The sequence below is a fragment of the Haplochromis burtoni genome, unplaced genomic scaffold (assembly GCF_018398535.1).
Source record: "Haplochromis burtoni strain Fernald_Lab_line unplaced genomic scaffold, NCSU_Asbu1 Contig_42, whole genome shotgun sequence".
Classification (NCBI taxonomy): domain Eukaryota; kingdom Metazoa; phylum Chordata; class Actinopteri; order Cichliformes; family Cichlidae; genus Haplochromis; species Haplochromis burtoni.
In genome coordinates this window covers 2,753,178-2,765,950 of record NW_024582403.1, presented here as the reverse complement: position 1 = coordinate 2,765,950, position 12,773 = coordinate 2,753,178, and the positions used below count along the sequence as shown (strand labels likewise).

At 40.4% G+C, this 12,773-nt stretch overlaps 1 protein-coding gene across 2 annotated transcripts in view; it reads right to left on the bottom strand.

The window, feature by feature from the left end:
- Positions 1–12,773, bottom strand: part of ncanb (neurocan b) — a 171,153-nt gene that overhangs the window by 99,187 nt on the left and 59,193 nt on the right. For both annotated transcript variants that reach the window (XM_005920699.3, XM_005920698.3), the window contains exons 7-9: positions 10,774–11,067; positions 8,964–9,833; positions 1,755–2,954 (exon numbers count right to left, since the gene is read on the bottom strand). In XM_005920699.3, the coding sequence (XP_005920761.1) occupies positions 1,755–2,954; positions 8,964–9,833; positions 10,774–11,067 (2,364 nt within the window). The remainder of the gene's footprint in view (positions 1–1,754; positions 2,955–8,963; positions 9,834–10,773; positions 11,068–12,773) is intronic.

Below are 12,773 nucleotides of genomic sequence, written 5' to 3'. Positions count from 1 at the left end.
TGATTTGATTTGATTTGATTTGATGAGTTCAGATTTGAGATCTTTGGTTCCACCCGCTGTGTCTTTGTGTGGCGCAGAAAAGCATGGAGGAGGTGTGATGGTGTGGGGGTGCTTTGCTGGTGACACTGTTGGAGATTTATTCAAACATGGCAACCACAGCATCCTGCAGCGACATGCCATCCCATCCGGTTTGTGTTTAGTTGGACCATCGTTTATTTTCCAACAGGACAATGACCCCAAACACAACTCCAGGTTGTGTAAGGGCTATTTGTCCAAATAGGAGAGTCATGGAGTGCTGTGCCTGATGGTCCACAATCAGCAGACCTAAACCCAATCGAGATGAGATGAGATGAGATGAGATGAGATGAGATGAGAGGAAAGGCAAAAGAGCCAACCACTGCTCAGCATCTGTGGGAACTCCTTCAAGACTGTTGGAAAACCATTGCAGATGACAACCTCATGAAGCTCATTGAGAGAATGCCAAGAGTGTGCAAAGCACTAATCAAAGCAAAGGGTGCTTACTTTGAAAATATAAAACATGTCTTGAGTTATTTCACACTTTTTTCCATGTGTTCATTCATAGTTTTGATGCCTTCAGTGAGACTCTACAGTGTAAATAGTCATGAAAATAAAGAATAACCATTAAATAAGAAGGTGCGTCCAAACTTTTGACTGTTAGTGTAAATCTATCTATCTATCTATCTATCTATCTATCTATCTATCTATCTATCTATCTATCTATCTATATAAAAAACTGTACAGTATGTGGGCCACGTGCAATGTGATTCCCAACAGCACCAACTCCATGTGATGACATAAAACTTTTAGAAATGCACTTTACTGAGCAGGATGACTCATAATCCAAATCATGATGTTAAAAATGCATTTTCAAAACCTAGAAGCACAGATCTGAGGATGAATATAAGACATTAGTTAAGGAGCAATACATATTGCAATCCTTCCACATAGATTCATTAAACATTGAGCAAACACATTTTGGTTGTTAAAACCAGACAAATTTCAGAGACCTGAGTAGACTTATACAGCATGCAGCATTTTCCGTGTTCATTTACTTTGAGGTTTTCTGCCACAAGTAGCAGGTGCATTAAGTATCAAAAGAAATCGATGTGATTGTCGTGAGACAAAGAGCACAGACATTGCAATTATTGTGAGTGTATAAGAAAACATAGTTGAGCCAAAAATGGAAGATCGAGTCAAATAAACATGAACACAAAAGAAAATGAGACAGAAGAAGAGACCACAGTCTATTACGAGTTCCATCTTGTAGTTTGTGTCTACATTGATTTGTTGGGGACTAGGATCTCTGCCTCTTCCCAGCTCACCTAATTGCACTCACTGTGACCTGCTAATTACTTCACTAAGACCTAGCTGGTCTCACTTCACTGCACTACTTCTCTGTCTAAAGTCGTCTCCATACCAGTGTGGGAGAGTGGGACAAGGAATGAAAGTAAATGTGAAGGCACAAAGGGCAAACGAGGCTGGATTAAGAATGCATGATATATGTCAAAGCAGGAGACAGAAACAGGATGTAGAATGAAACAACAAGTGACAGACAGACCAAGTTGGGAGCATATGTTTTATATCTGAGTTAGTTTTAAGGTGGAGGGTACTGATGCTTTTGTCTCCAACTAATCTGCATACATAATTAAATAAATCTCTGCTGATTAGACAATCACAATGATGAAGACAATAATGACAGTTAATTCACTGGGAACAACATGAAGCTAACCTACCTGATGGGATGAGCCCAAATTCCCAGCTGGGTACAAGAATGCCAAAAGGATTCTTTGTACCAGTATCTTCTGTTGTTGGCGGGGTTTTATGTTCCTCTGACTTTAAGCCCTTGAATGGCGTCCAATGGCTTCCCACAACAAAAGACTCAGAAACGGCAGATCTGGATTCCATTTCTGTAGCAGCAACCTTGATGTCTGATACGGCAGTAGTCAAGTGAATGACTCCAGAAGTGGTTGTGGATGCTCCTTCGGGTGCAGGAGTCGATGAGAGGCCCTGCATGTTGGGGAAACTTGTAGCTTTCTCCTTGTCTTCCTGAGCCCACGAAATGGAAATAGATGGCTCCTCTGTATAAGATCTATTTTCTATAGTGGCTGCTGTGGTAGCAGGATCCACTGTCTGTGCATCTCTGCCCAGAAGCTCTGCCGTCGTCATTTCAGAAGTTGTCAGCATCTCTATCAAAGCCTCATGTGCGGTAATCATCACCTTATCAGTGCTTGTATCTTTACTGTCTTTTCTATAAACTGGGGTGAATCCGGAGTTTGAACTAACTTCCCCGCTGTGTGAGGAGGTAGATGAGAGCTTGTCAGTAGGCCTGTGAATGTAGAAGATCTCGCCCCTAGCCTCCTCTGCTGACTCTGTTTCCTGGGAGACCTGAGGTGGGGTGGTGGGCTGTTCCACCAGCTGCCAGTGGGACAGAGTTGTGCGCTCAGTCACAGTGGCAAAATCACTGTGGCTGAGTGAAGATTTCGACTCAGTAATCACTTTGATGCCACTGCTGTCCAAATTGTTGTCTTTCACTCCAAATCCATCCGCCACGTTGCTCCCTTCTCCACTACCCTCTATCACTTTCTCCTCTCCTGATGCGCTTCTGGCAGTTGGAGTATTGACATTCTCTGTATCCTGCTCTTTGCCTTCACCTGAATAATTATCTGTGTAGTCCTGTCGAAGGAAGGTAGGCAGGGTCATCATCTCAATGGGTCCTGCTTTAGCTTCCATTGGCTCCCAGGTGGGTTTTTTACCCACATAGCCCACATTTTTAGGAAGGCCTAGTTTGGGAATGCGCATTGATTTGATGGCCCACTGAAACTGGGAGCTGGGAGCAGGAACAAAGGTAGGGTGTCGCCTGAGACCCTGAAGACTGGAGAAGTTGACATGTTCACTGGATGGTGAGCTCTCAGTGGGATCCGATTCAGGGATTTCTATAGAAAATACAGAGACAGAACAGACTAATTAAGCAAAGCATCAGGGGATGTTATCTAGAATTAGCAATTTAAAACTCAAGCACAGACTACATCAACCCCATGGAGACTGTTCAGGGAACATAGTTAAAAAATGAATGATAACAGCAAGAACACAGATTTGCTGTGGCCAGTGCTCTGAGCTGGAAATGCTGTGTGTTAACTGTATCTGATTTCATTCATAGTATTTGCATATTTCCTTTATTCCTGCACACACATTGTACGCAGTTATGAAATAATAGAATTCTGCTTTTTTCCCAACCGAACTCGAATTGGATTCAATTTGCGGTAATGGAAAGGGTGGATATTGAAGAATGAGGTAGGTTCACTGGTTTGTGCAACCACTCACCCACTCACTGATCAAGAACGAATAAATAACACGACATAAACGATGCAACTCTGCAAATAAAAGTTGCTCTACTTTACGGCAAATAAACCACAGAGCCATGAGCAACCTCGTGCCCTTGGAGAGCAGTTAAGAACAGTGGTCCTTGTTCTGCACTGCACAGCGTTTGGTTAGAGACCAACAGTGAACTTTAAAAGCAAAGAATAGCATCATTAGATGCAACACAAGACAGTGGAGTTGGAATCTATCCAATGGAGGATTTTAGATACAGTGGCTGTCAGCCTGCCAGTAGGGGAACAGAAGTCAGAAAGGGCTTGCACAGCCAACCAGTCTTAGCTAAGTCTTCGTGAGAGAAACACTCAAATAATCAGGTCCAAATGTGTAAAAATAATCAAGTGTGTGAAAATGCATGTAAATAATGAAGAGGGAGTTCACCATGAAACAATGTAGATTGAAATGCCATGAAGTCATTCCTTTTATGCCTTTCTTCACCATTTGATTCCTGATTACACAAGCAACAATTCCATAATCTCCATCAGTAATATCCCTGTTTTTTTTGTTTTTTTTAATAAGAAGTTAAATAAACAAAGAATAATTCTTGGTTACTTGACCAATCAGGCTGAGTGGCTATGGTTTCAAACTGATTTCATTCACACTTATCTATCAGGATGCAAAAAAAAAAGAACAGCAAAATGTTCCTCGTGCTTGACCGGAGCACAGAAATATCCAACACTGTGCTTTCCAATTGAGCTTGGAAAGTACAGTTTTTGTTCATCATATTTATCATGTAATAAACTAAAGCTGTTAATAATTTAAACACATTATTTCAGAATGAATTATATCAACCAAGAACAAACAAAGTAAACAATCTAGAGTTCTCTCAGATGTGTTTATTGCCTATGGAGCCCATTTCCCTCAAAGCTGCATTCTCGAGTAGAATTTACTCTTCTTAGTCTTGGTTTGTAACACAATCACCTGCAGAGAACAATTGTAGTTTAGCCGTGCCATCTTTTTCTATTATTTCCATAAAACTACATTTTCTACATTTTTATGCACTGCTGCAACAACTTAAAGTGTATTAAAATGTCTTTAAAATCTTAACTGTGCTTTTACACGTTTACTACGGACGCAATGTACCTGAGATGTAGGTTCAATTTTTTCTTCTGTGTGTTCCTTGAAGCTGTAGTCAAATGATAATTTTGGCAAACTAAAAGAAGCAGTTAACTGCCATTTACTGTAAGCTGGATGTTTTGGATATTTTTCTGCACCACTGGAGCTGATCAGTGTGGGTATTAAAGTTGCTGGAGTTTGTAGACAAAAATGGGAACCTCCTCTTCTGGAGTATATGCACACATGCCCACGAATAAACTCACACCAAAAGGATGGGAGGATGTATTCAAATGTAATTTCACACTTCTCTGTCCCTGTTTCTCCACTCCCTGTGGATTCTTTTACCTAAAACAAGTTCCTGCTGGTATACAGTTGCCTGTAGTGAGAGAAGCCATGTGGAAAAATGCAGATGCACTTGCAGCACGATAAGCAAATGACTGGCTCCACAACAAGCTCCATCTCGATCTGTTTATTTAGATGAAATGTTCCACTGTATGTTATCAGCTTACAGCTTTAAACCAGACTCTGTCTACACCATCAATAATTCATTCTGTCTGCATGTGTAACTCATGGATGATGTTCGTGGGGATTTTTTTTAGGAGAGTGGTGCAGTCACATTACTGAGAGGTCTAGTTAGTGATCCCACCTTTATAATCATTCAGCCCAGTTTGGCTACCCTCAGTTCGGTTAACGTGTCAGAAAAGTATAGCAATACAGCACAACAAATTACCTCAAGATGGACAACATGCACAAATATGTCTATGCATAAAATATTAAAGTGTATGTAAATTATTCAGAAGGTTCGCTGTTGCCGTATGCCTAAGTGAGGTTTACGAGCCTGAGGTTCATTTCCATAAGAGCCATGTAGCCTGGTGTAATTGTCCTATTAATAATCCAAATAGCTAATTACATACTTTTACTACACACACTGATGGAAGTGAGAATAATTAAACACATTAATCTGGTTTGATCATCTATGTAATGAACCATGTAATAAATAAAATGAGACAATTAGGCATAGGTTTGGGTGATTTCATGGCGCTATTTAGAGCATGGTTAGAGTTCAGCTCAGCTGCTGTAAATCTGCTGGTGGAGGGCTTGGTGGAAATGGCCAGAACTCAGAGCAAAAATGCTGCAAAATAAACTTATAATGAACCTCATTCAGACAGTAATTGTGTGCTTCCACTGAGTGGTTCTGCTGTGTTGACTCCACTTTAGTGGAGTAAACGGGCTGAAAGAATCCCTGCAGGTCAGGCAGACATGATATTAAATTGCGAGCGAGGAGACTGACAATGATAGAAAGAGAAGGCGCGCGAGACAGAAGATGGTACTAATGCCAGCTCATTCCATCTACAGATATGGCATCTAATAAAAAAAGACTGAGGCAAAGTTATTGCATGGCCAGGTGAATCATGTCAGGAGCAGCCACACTGAGTGTCAGTGTGAAGACCTCACTGTCTTCTGAGACTGGTATGAAGCTGGCAAATATTTCCTCAGCTGTGATTCTTGACCTGAATATAATTTGTTAACATGCTGTTTCAGTTTATTAAAATGTTCAAAATACTCATATTTTCTTGGCAAATAATTTAACTGAATGCTCTTGATGCAAAGAATTTTTAAGCATCTGAAATAAATGTGATCATTATATAAATTCCCATCTTAACAAATGTTTTCCTCCCCTCAATCAAAGAGACAAAACAGCAATGTTAATCGCTATCAAGTGTTGAGCCCTTGATGCACAACAACAGCTAATTTAGCTCATTGGTTCTACTAGACATCAGCTGGGCAGTTTTCCATCACAGCAACATTAAAGAAAAAAAAAACTACACCTCACAGTCCTTCCTCCATCTTTCCCTTTGTTTGCTTCTTCCCTCCTATACTCACGCTCCTCGTGTGTTGCTCACCCACACTGTAGTGATCATTACTGCCTACCTTCAAAGAGCTGGGGCCTAATTGGCAGAGACATGGATGGTGGTTAGAGTGAACGGCATTGCAGCCCAGCCTCCATGTTAATTGGATAAGGTTGTGAATAATGCATGCGGACTAAAGGATGGATTTTCATTAATACCTTGGGATTGGGTTGCTATGGGATTTCAGGTAGCACAGCAGTGAGTATTTATATTAATAAAGCCAGCAATCGCTAGGTGAGAAAAGCCTTGCACCTTTATTGAATCATTCTTTTGGCTGCTGGTGTGAATGTTTGTCTTACTTTGGATCTTTCCTATTTAGCTGGCGCCATGGATGTGTTATTTGTGGCAGCCATTAAAGAAAAGCTTCCTGCTTCCATCAACCCAAGGTTGTAGTACACTTTCTTTTTAGCCTTGCTTGTTTACCTCTTTCTGATGTGCTCTAATTTAGTATTATAGTAGAATACACTATATAAGGCAAAACAGTTGATGTGTACAATTTTGATGAGCTTTAAAGTCAGTATTTGGTAACACCATATTTATTTTTTTTAACACAGCCTGAACTCTCTTAGACAGCTTTCTTGTAATTCCTTTTACTATTCTTCAGGAATAGTTCTCCATTCTTCCTGAAGGACACTCAAAGCTCTTCTTTGGATGTTGGCTACCTTTTTGTTCTTTTCTTTGTCAAGATGAGGCAACGTTGCTTCGGGAGTGTTGCTCTGGGGAGGCCAATCCATGACTGATAGTGTTCCATTGTGTTTTTTCCATCCAGGTATGCTTGTATGCACTGACCTAATCAATTAACTTATTTACTAATCAAATACTTTAAAGATGGTATTGTATGGTGGATCAAAATCTGATGGTACTTCTCTGCATTCATAATTCCATCAATTTTGACAAGTTTTTTTCAACACCACTCGCTAAAATGTGGCCCCAAACCATGACAGAGCCTCCACCATGTCTTACAGATGGCTGTAGACACTAACTGTTGTGCCTCTCTTCTGAATTGCTCCACACTTGTTGATCACGGTTTCAACCAGAAATTTCACATTTAGAGCCATCACTCCATCAGACCTGTTGCCATTGATTTTCAGCCCAGCTCTTGTGTAATTTGGCAGTTGTCAGGCTTTTCTTGCTGTTGTCTATCCGAGAATGGCTCCTTGACAGCTACACTTCCATTGAGACCATTTCTGACAAGGCTTCAGTGAATGGATGATGAATCAACTGAAGGGCCAGCTGCTTCTCTCAAGTCCTCTGTCAGGTCTTTGCTGGATACTGCTCTTCTGCTGCAGATAGTTTTTTTTAGACCTGCCATTTCTTCTTTTGTCCTCTGTTTGTCCTGTTTCCTCAAAACCTTTAAGGACACACAGCAAACTATGCTAAAAAATGCCTGTTTTTGGCTAATAACTCTTTGAAAATTACTTTATTGTACCACAAACACTATTTTATGCCGATCAAACTGTGTTATTTTTGGCATTTCTGTAGATTCAACAGAAGAAATAGCAACAAATAACGTGCTTTTACAACAGGCTGCTAGTATAAGGCTAGCTAAAGAAACAGTTTAAAAATTTTCTTTGCTAAGCTGTCTGTCACAACGCTGGCTCGTCCCTTGAGTTAGGTGCCCCTTTTTATGCTTGAAGGATTCGAAGGTCAGTCTTAGGTGGCTTAACAAGCAAAGAGGTATTCCATTCAACATGGCCACATACAGGGACTGGATGGAAAATGTGTGAAAGAGCGGCCAATGATCAAAGACAAACTTTGAAAGACCTTCAGACAGCTGAGAGAACTATAGCCCAACGCCACTTTAAAACAATCACAAGAAAATCTGGCTCCTTGGAATCAAAGCAAAAAGAAATGAGGGGCTCAAGACTTTAGCACAGTATTATATATCAGACTTTGCACTCCAGATTCTCATGTCTTCCTTTAAATCTCAGGATTTTAGGACTTGTATGTTTGGATTTTTTTTTGTATCCATGTTAATCACTATGAAAGATGGATTTTGAAATGTTTCTATATTATTCTATATTATAATATTAGCCACAGGTATTCCCACTAATATAGTCTAATATAGCTCCATTTCCTAAAAAAAAACCAGGCTGTAAGTTGTCCTCTTTTAAACAAAAAGACAAAAGACAAAAAAAAAAACATTTCATCACATTCAAATAGGTTTAAAAAAGTAAGCATAGCTGTTACTCTTACAGCCTGCAATGTAAACAAAGCGCTTTTTGAATAAATATGAGAATGAAGGCAGAACACTCCAACACCCTGCATTACTGTATGTGCTGTGCCCCCTTTGTTTGTTTGCAATTACTGTTTAATTAAATTTACAGCGATACTTCAAATTGCCCTGCGGAGGAATATATTATGGCATACTCGAGGGGAAAGAAGATAGAGTGGAATGGAGAGGCAGAGACTATTTAAAAGGCATGACACAAACAGATTCTATATTTACCAGAGATATTCAAATGCACCCCGCCTCCATTTGAAACAAAACAGCTTCAATTTAGGCTCATTTCTGTTTCAATTTCACGTGTAGTTATTTGTTTTAAAGGGTAAAGTTGAATTGTAGATAGAAATATACATACAAATTAAAAGCTGAACGCATACCTTTAACAGCAGATTGAGTGTGGTCAGCGATGGGGCTCGTTGTTCTCTCTCCCGGAGGGCTGCTCGTACCACTTGCCTCTGTGCTTTGGACTGCAGGTACTAACTGAATCAATGGCATCACCTCTTTCTCCTCACTGGAAAGACCTTCTTCTGAGTTCTGCAGCTCAGTCACCGGACTCCTGAAAGAAAAAGTGCCACTTCTGTGCTCCATAATGGCATTATCTATGCTGCCCTTTTTCCCACTGGGTTTTGGAAAACTTGGGTTCCTGCTGGGCGCTTCCCCCTGTGTTTGGTTATTTGTTGTCTTTTCGTCTGGCACCATGGGTGTTTTCTCTGTATCATCGCCTTCCTCACTCTGAGTCCAGTATCTAAAAGGCCTCATAAGAGTGTTAACAAAGTCAGTCAGAATACTATTACTGGTTTGAACTTGGGGCGTGGAAGTAGAAATTGAGGATAATGTTGGGGTCTCAGATCCAAAGTAGCTTCCATCTTCTTCCTCATGGGCAGAGCCTCCATGCTTCTCGAAGGTTTCAAGGTCAGAAACGCCCAGAGTCTTGCTGTTATTTAAGCTGTGTGACTCATTCTGGCTGGGTTCTGGCGTTCCAGGTCCATCCCGAGTTTCATCCCAACCCTCCTCAGGCCTTAAGTGGGTGATCACATGCTCTTCGGAGATCTCAGATGAGTTGTTGATTCCAGCAATGGACGGGACTCGTACTTCATCTAAGTCAACAAGGCCAGTCCAGGTGGAAGTCTTAGGAATAGAGGCACTATCCTGGGCTTCGGTTAATAAGGACATGGCCTCTGCTGCCAGGTGAGGTGTCTGATACAAAGGCTGTGGCTCCGCAGCCTGCACCCCTGCTGGCTGGTGGGCTGAAACACACAATCAAACATCAATTGACTTGTTTTGTCTTCTACGTTACAACACAGCCCAAAACCTCACATTCCTTATTTTTAAGAAGATTAAATCCAGAGTAGGACACACATGTGTTATAGATATCACAAGTAGATCTGTTTTTCTACAAAAAATTACAACCATTTGAAATCAGCAAATATACAAATGTGACTGTATCCACAATATTATTCACACAAACCATATCTATGATAATAAACAAAATCCATTACCATTTTTATCTACTTTTAGCTATCTGAAAGACATTATTCTTGTAAATCTGCGTTCAGCATTGTTGGTGCTATGAAGAGGTTCATCTGTCAGCTGTTTGTTTTGACAGATTCACTGCTGCTCCGCTCTCACGCTGTTCTTGTTTACTTTAAAATTACTGGGTTATGCAGATGTTTCACTTCAGTTACATTTTCATGGGCTGACAATGTGAAAGATGAAATTGTCATTCTTTCTTTTTTCCCACCTAAATATTAATTTGTAGTCTTCTCATAATATCAGTTCTTATTCTGTGTGTGTTGGTGGAAGAAGTTGGCTACAAACAGTGAACAAAATAGTTCATTCGGTTTGAAGATGAGCCCAACTCATTCGTGTGTCAGCAGATAAGAGGACAAGGCCAGACACAGTCACTGCAGACCCCAGCTAGACTTGCTTTAGTCATGCTCTCACTCTTATTTGATCCACATTTCCATTCTGTCTTGCAAGCGCAGAAACCCACAACATACAAGCCCTGATATCCATTGAGGGGAAACAAATGTCGCAGTCTCTTCACAACTCCTTCATGTGTGACACCAACATCTCATGTTAATTAAAAATCAGAAGGGGAAACAATTCCCCAGATACAACGCTCGTTACCATGGCAATTACCACAATGTAACTGCATCACCTTCATTATCGCAGAAGGCTTAGTACCTCGGTAGCAGTAGGCATCAAACAGAGCTGCGGTGTCAGGAAACCCAGTCCGGTTCGGGTTGTTGTAGACAGTCCGTACCCCAGGCTCGTCTCCACCGCAGTTCTTCCGCGGGACGTTGATGGGATAGCGAACGCTGCCATCAGCGAGCCACCCGGGATCACACTGGTCAAGACCAGCCTGCCAGGCGAGGAAGAGCTGCCCAACAGTAGCCAGCTGGGCTCCCAAGGAATGGCAGTGAGTGGAGGCGGTGGCAAGGCTCAGCTTCTCTGGCACTGTGGAGTGAAAAACCTCACCTGGAAGGTGTAAAAAGAAGCATTGAGTTGTATTACAGAGCAAAAGCACTTCAGCCTCGAGAAAATTTTTGTTTTGTTGGTTGGCAGTTGCAGGATTTTGAGTGCTGGTTGATTCTTGGATCATTTGGTATTGGTATTGCAAACTGATGTTAAGTGAATTTGAGTTTGTGTCTGTCTCTTCTTGGTTGAACCGTATTAGTATTTTCTTTTAACGTGCTATAACGGCAATCAGTTCTAGACATTTTCTCTTTCTCCTTTGTGAACTGTAAAAAAAGTAAGAGGTGTAGACTAGAAGTGAGGAAGCAGAAGGCATTTATTGTTGCCTGCAATAATAAAAGGAAATCAGTAATTCAAAGTATTGACTAAAGGAAATTGTTTGAAATCAAAGACATTTAAAAAAAGAAGATCTAAGTACACAGACAGCGAATAAAAGAAAAGAAGAAAAAAGAGGCTGAAGAATGGTGCTGTTGATGCTGATAAAGAAGAAATTCAAAAACAGGCAAGACAGAGAGTGCTCAAGAAGAACATAGCACAAATGCATTTATATGATCGCTGGCAGCTCAGGGTGTGGTGATGAAAAATATATAAGCTGGAGGGTTGGACAGTAAGAATGAGGAGCAGAAAACAGAAGAACACATTAGATACGAGGATCTAGGAGATTTATGTCAAGAAAGAAGAATGTCACTTCAGTTTTTCTGAACAGTTAAAAAGGTCAAGATCCAAGAAAAATAAAATGGGAAAGAGCCAGAAAGGGGATATATGAGGTGTTATTTGTCAGAACTATTATAGAAGATGCTTAAATAGGCATTTAAAAGGTGCTGAAAATGTGCTAATTTTTATAGATTGCAGATTAAATTAGAAAAGATTGACAAATCAGCGAAAGATCTATATACTGTCATTTTTTTGTGCAAATCAATCCCAGCTAAGCTTTTGTACATGTAGAGAAAGGTCTGTTGCTGAGTTTATTAATTCATCTTTTAGTTTTTGTTGTTTTCTTATTAATGAATGAAACACCAGCTATGTATCACCCAGGAATTTTGCTTTGACTGCAGACAATTATTTGCTGATTACTTCAATCAGGTTGTTAATTCCACTGAACAATATTCTTAACTGCAGGATATAAAGTCTAGAGATGGTCGTACAATTTTCTCTTCTCAGCACATCAGTCCCATACTAGGTGTTAATATTGTCTTTAAATAGTGGAATGGCTTTCTTACTACTATGATGCTTAATGACAGTTGCACACCTCATACTGAGAGACCTAGATAAAGTAACCCCTGTTGCAGGTCAGAATGCGGTGTTAAAATTATTAGAAAAACGGATGCCGGTTATTATAATTGGGCTTTGGAATTTGCACGAGGTTAAAGTATGACAAACACTTAATTTCAGTCAGGCATAGACGTGATTATGGTGTGAATGACGAATATATGCAGTGTTAATATTTGCCATTTCAGCATTGAGCCCATCATTCCCCTAGAGGAAACACCACGCTCAGCACAGCAGGGAGGAGAGAGAGATGATAATCACTTTCCCCCTTGAGGAACACATACTTACAATCTACAGTTGGATTTTTGTAGGTGATCTAATATTCTCTAAAAACAGCACTAACACTTGAAAGAAGGGCTTTCATAGCAGTGTGGCAACAAGAGAGCAATCAGAGCTCTGACAGCTTAAATATACTGCGTTACACAAAGGATACACTGGAC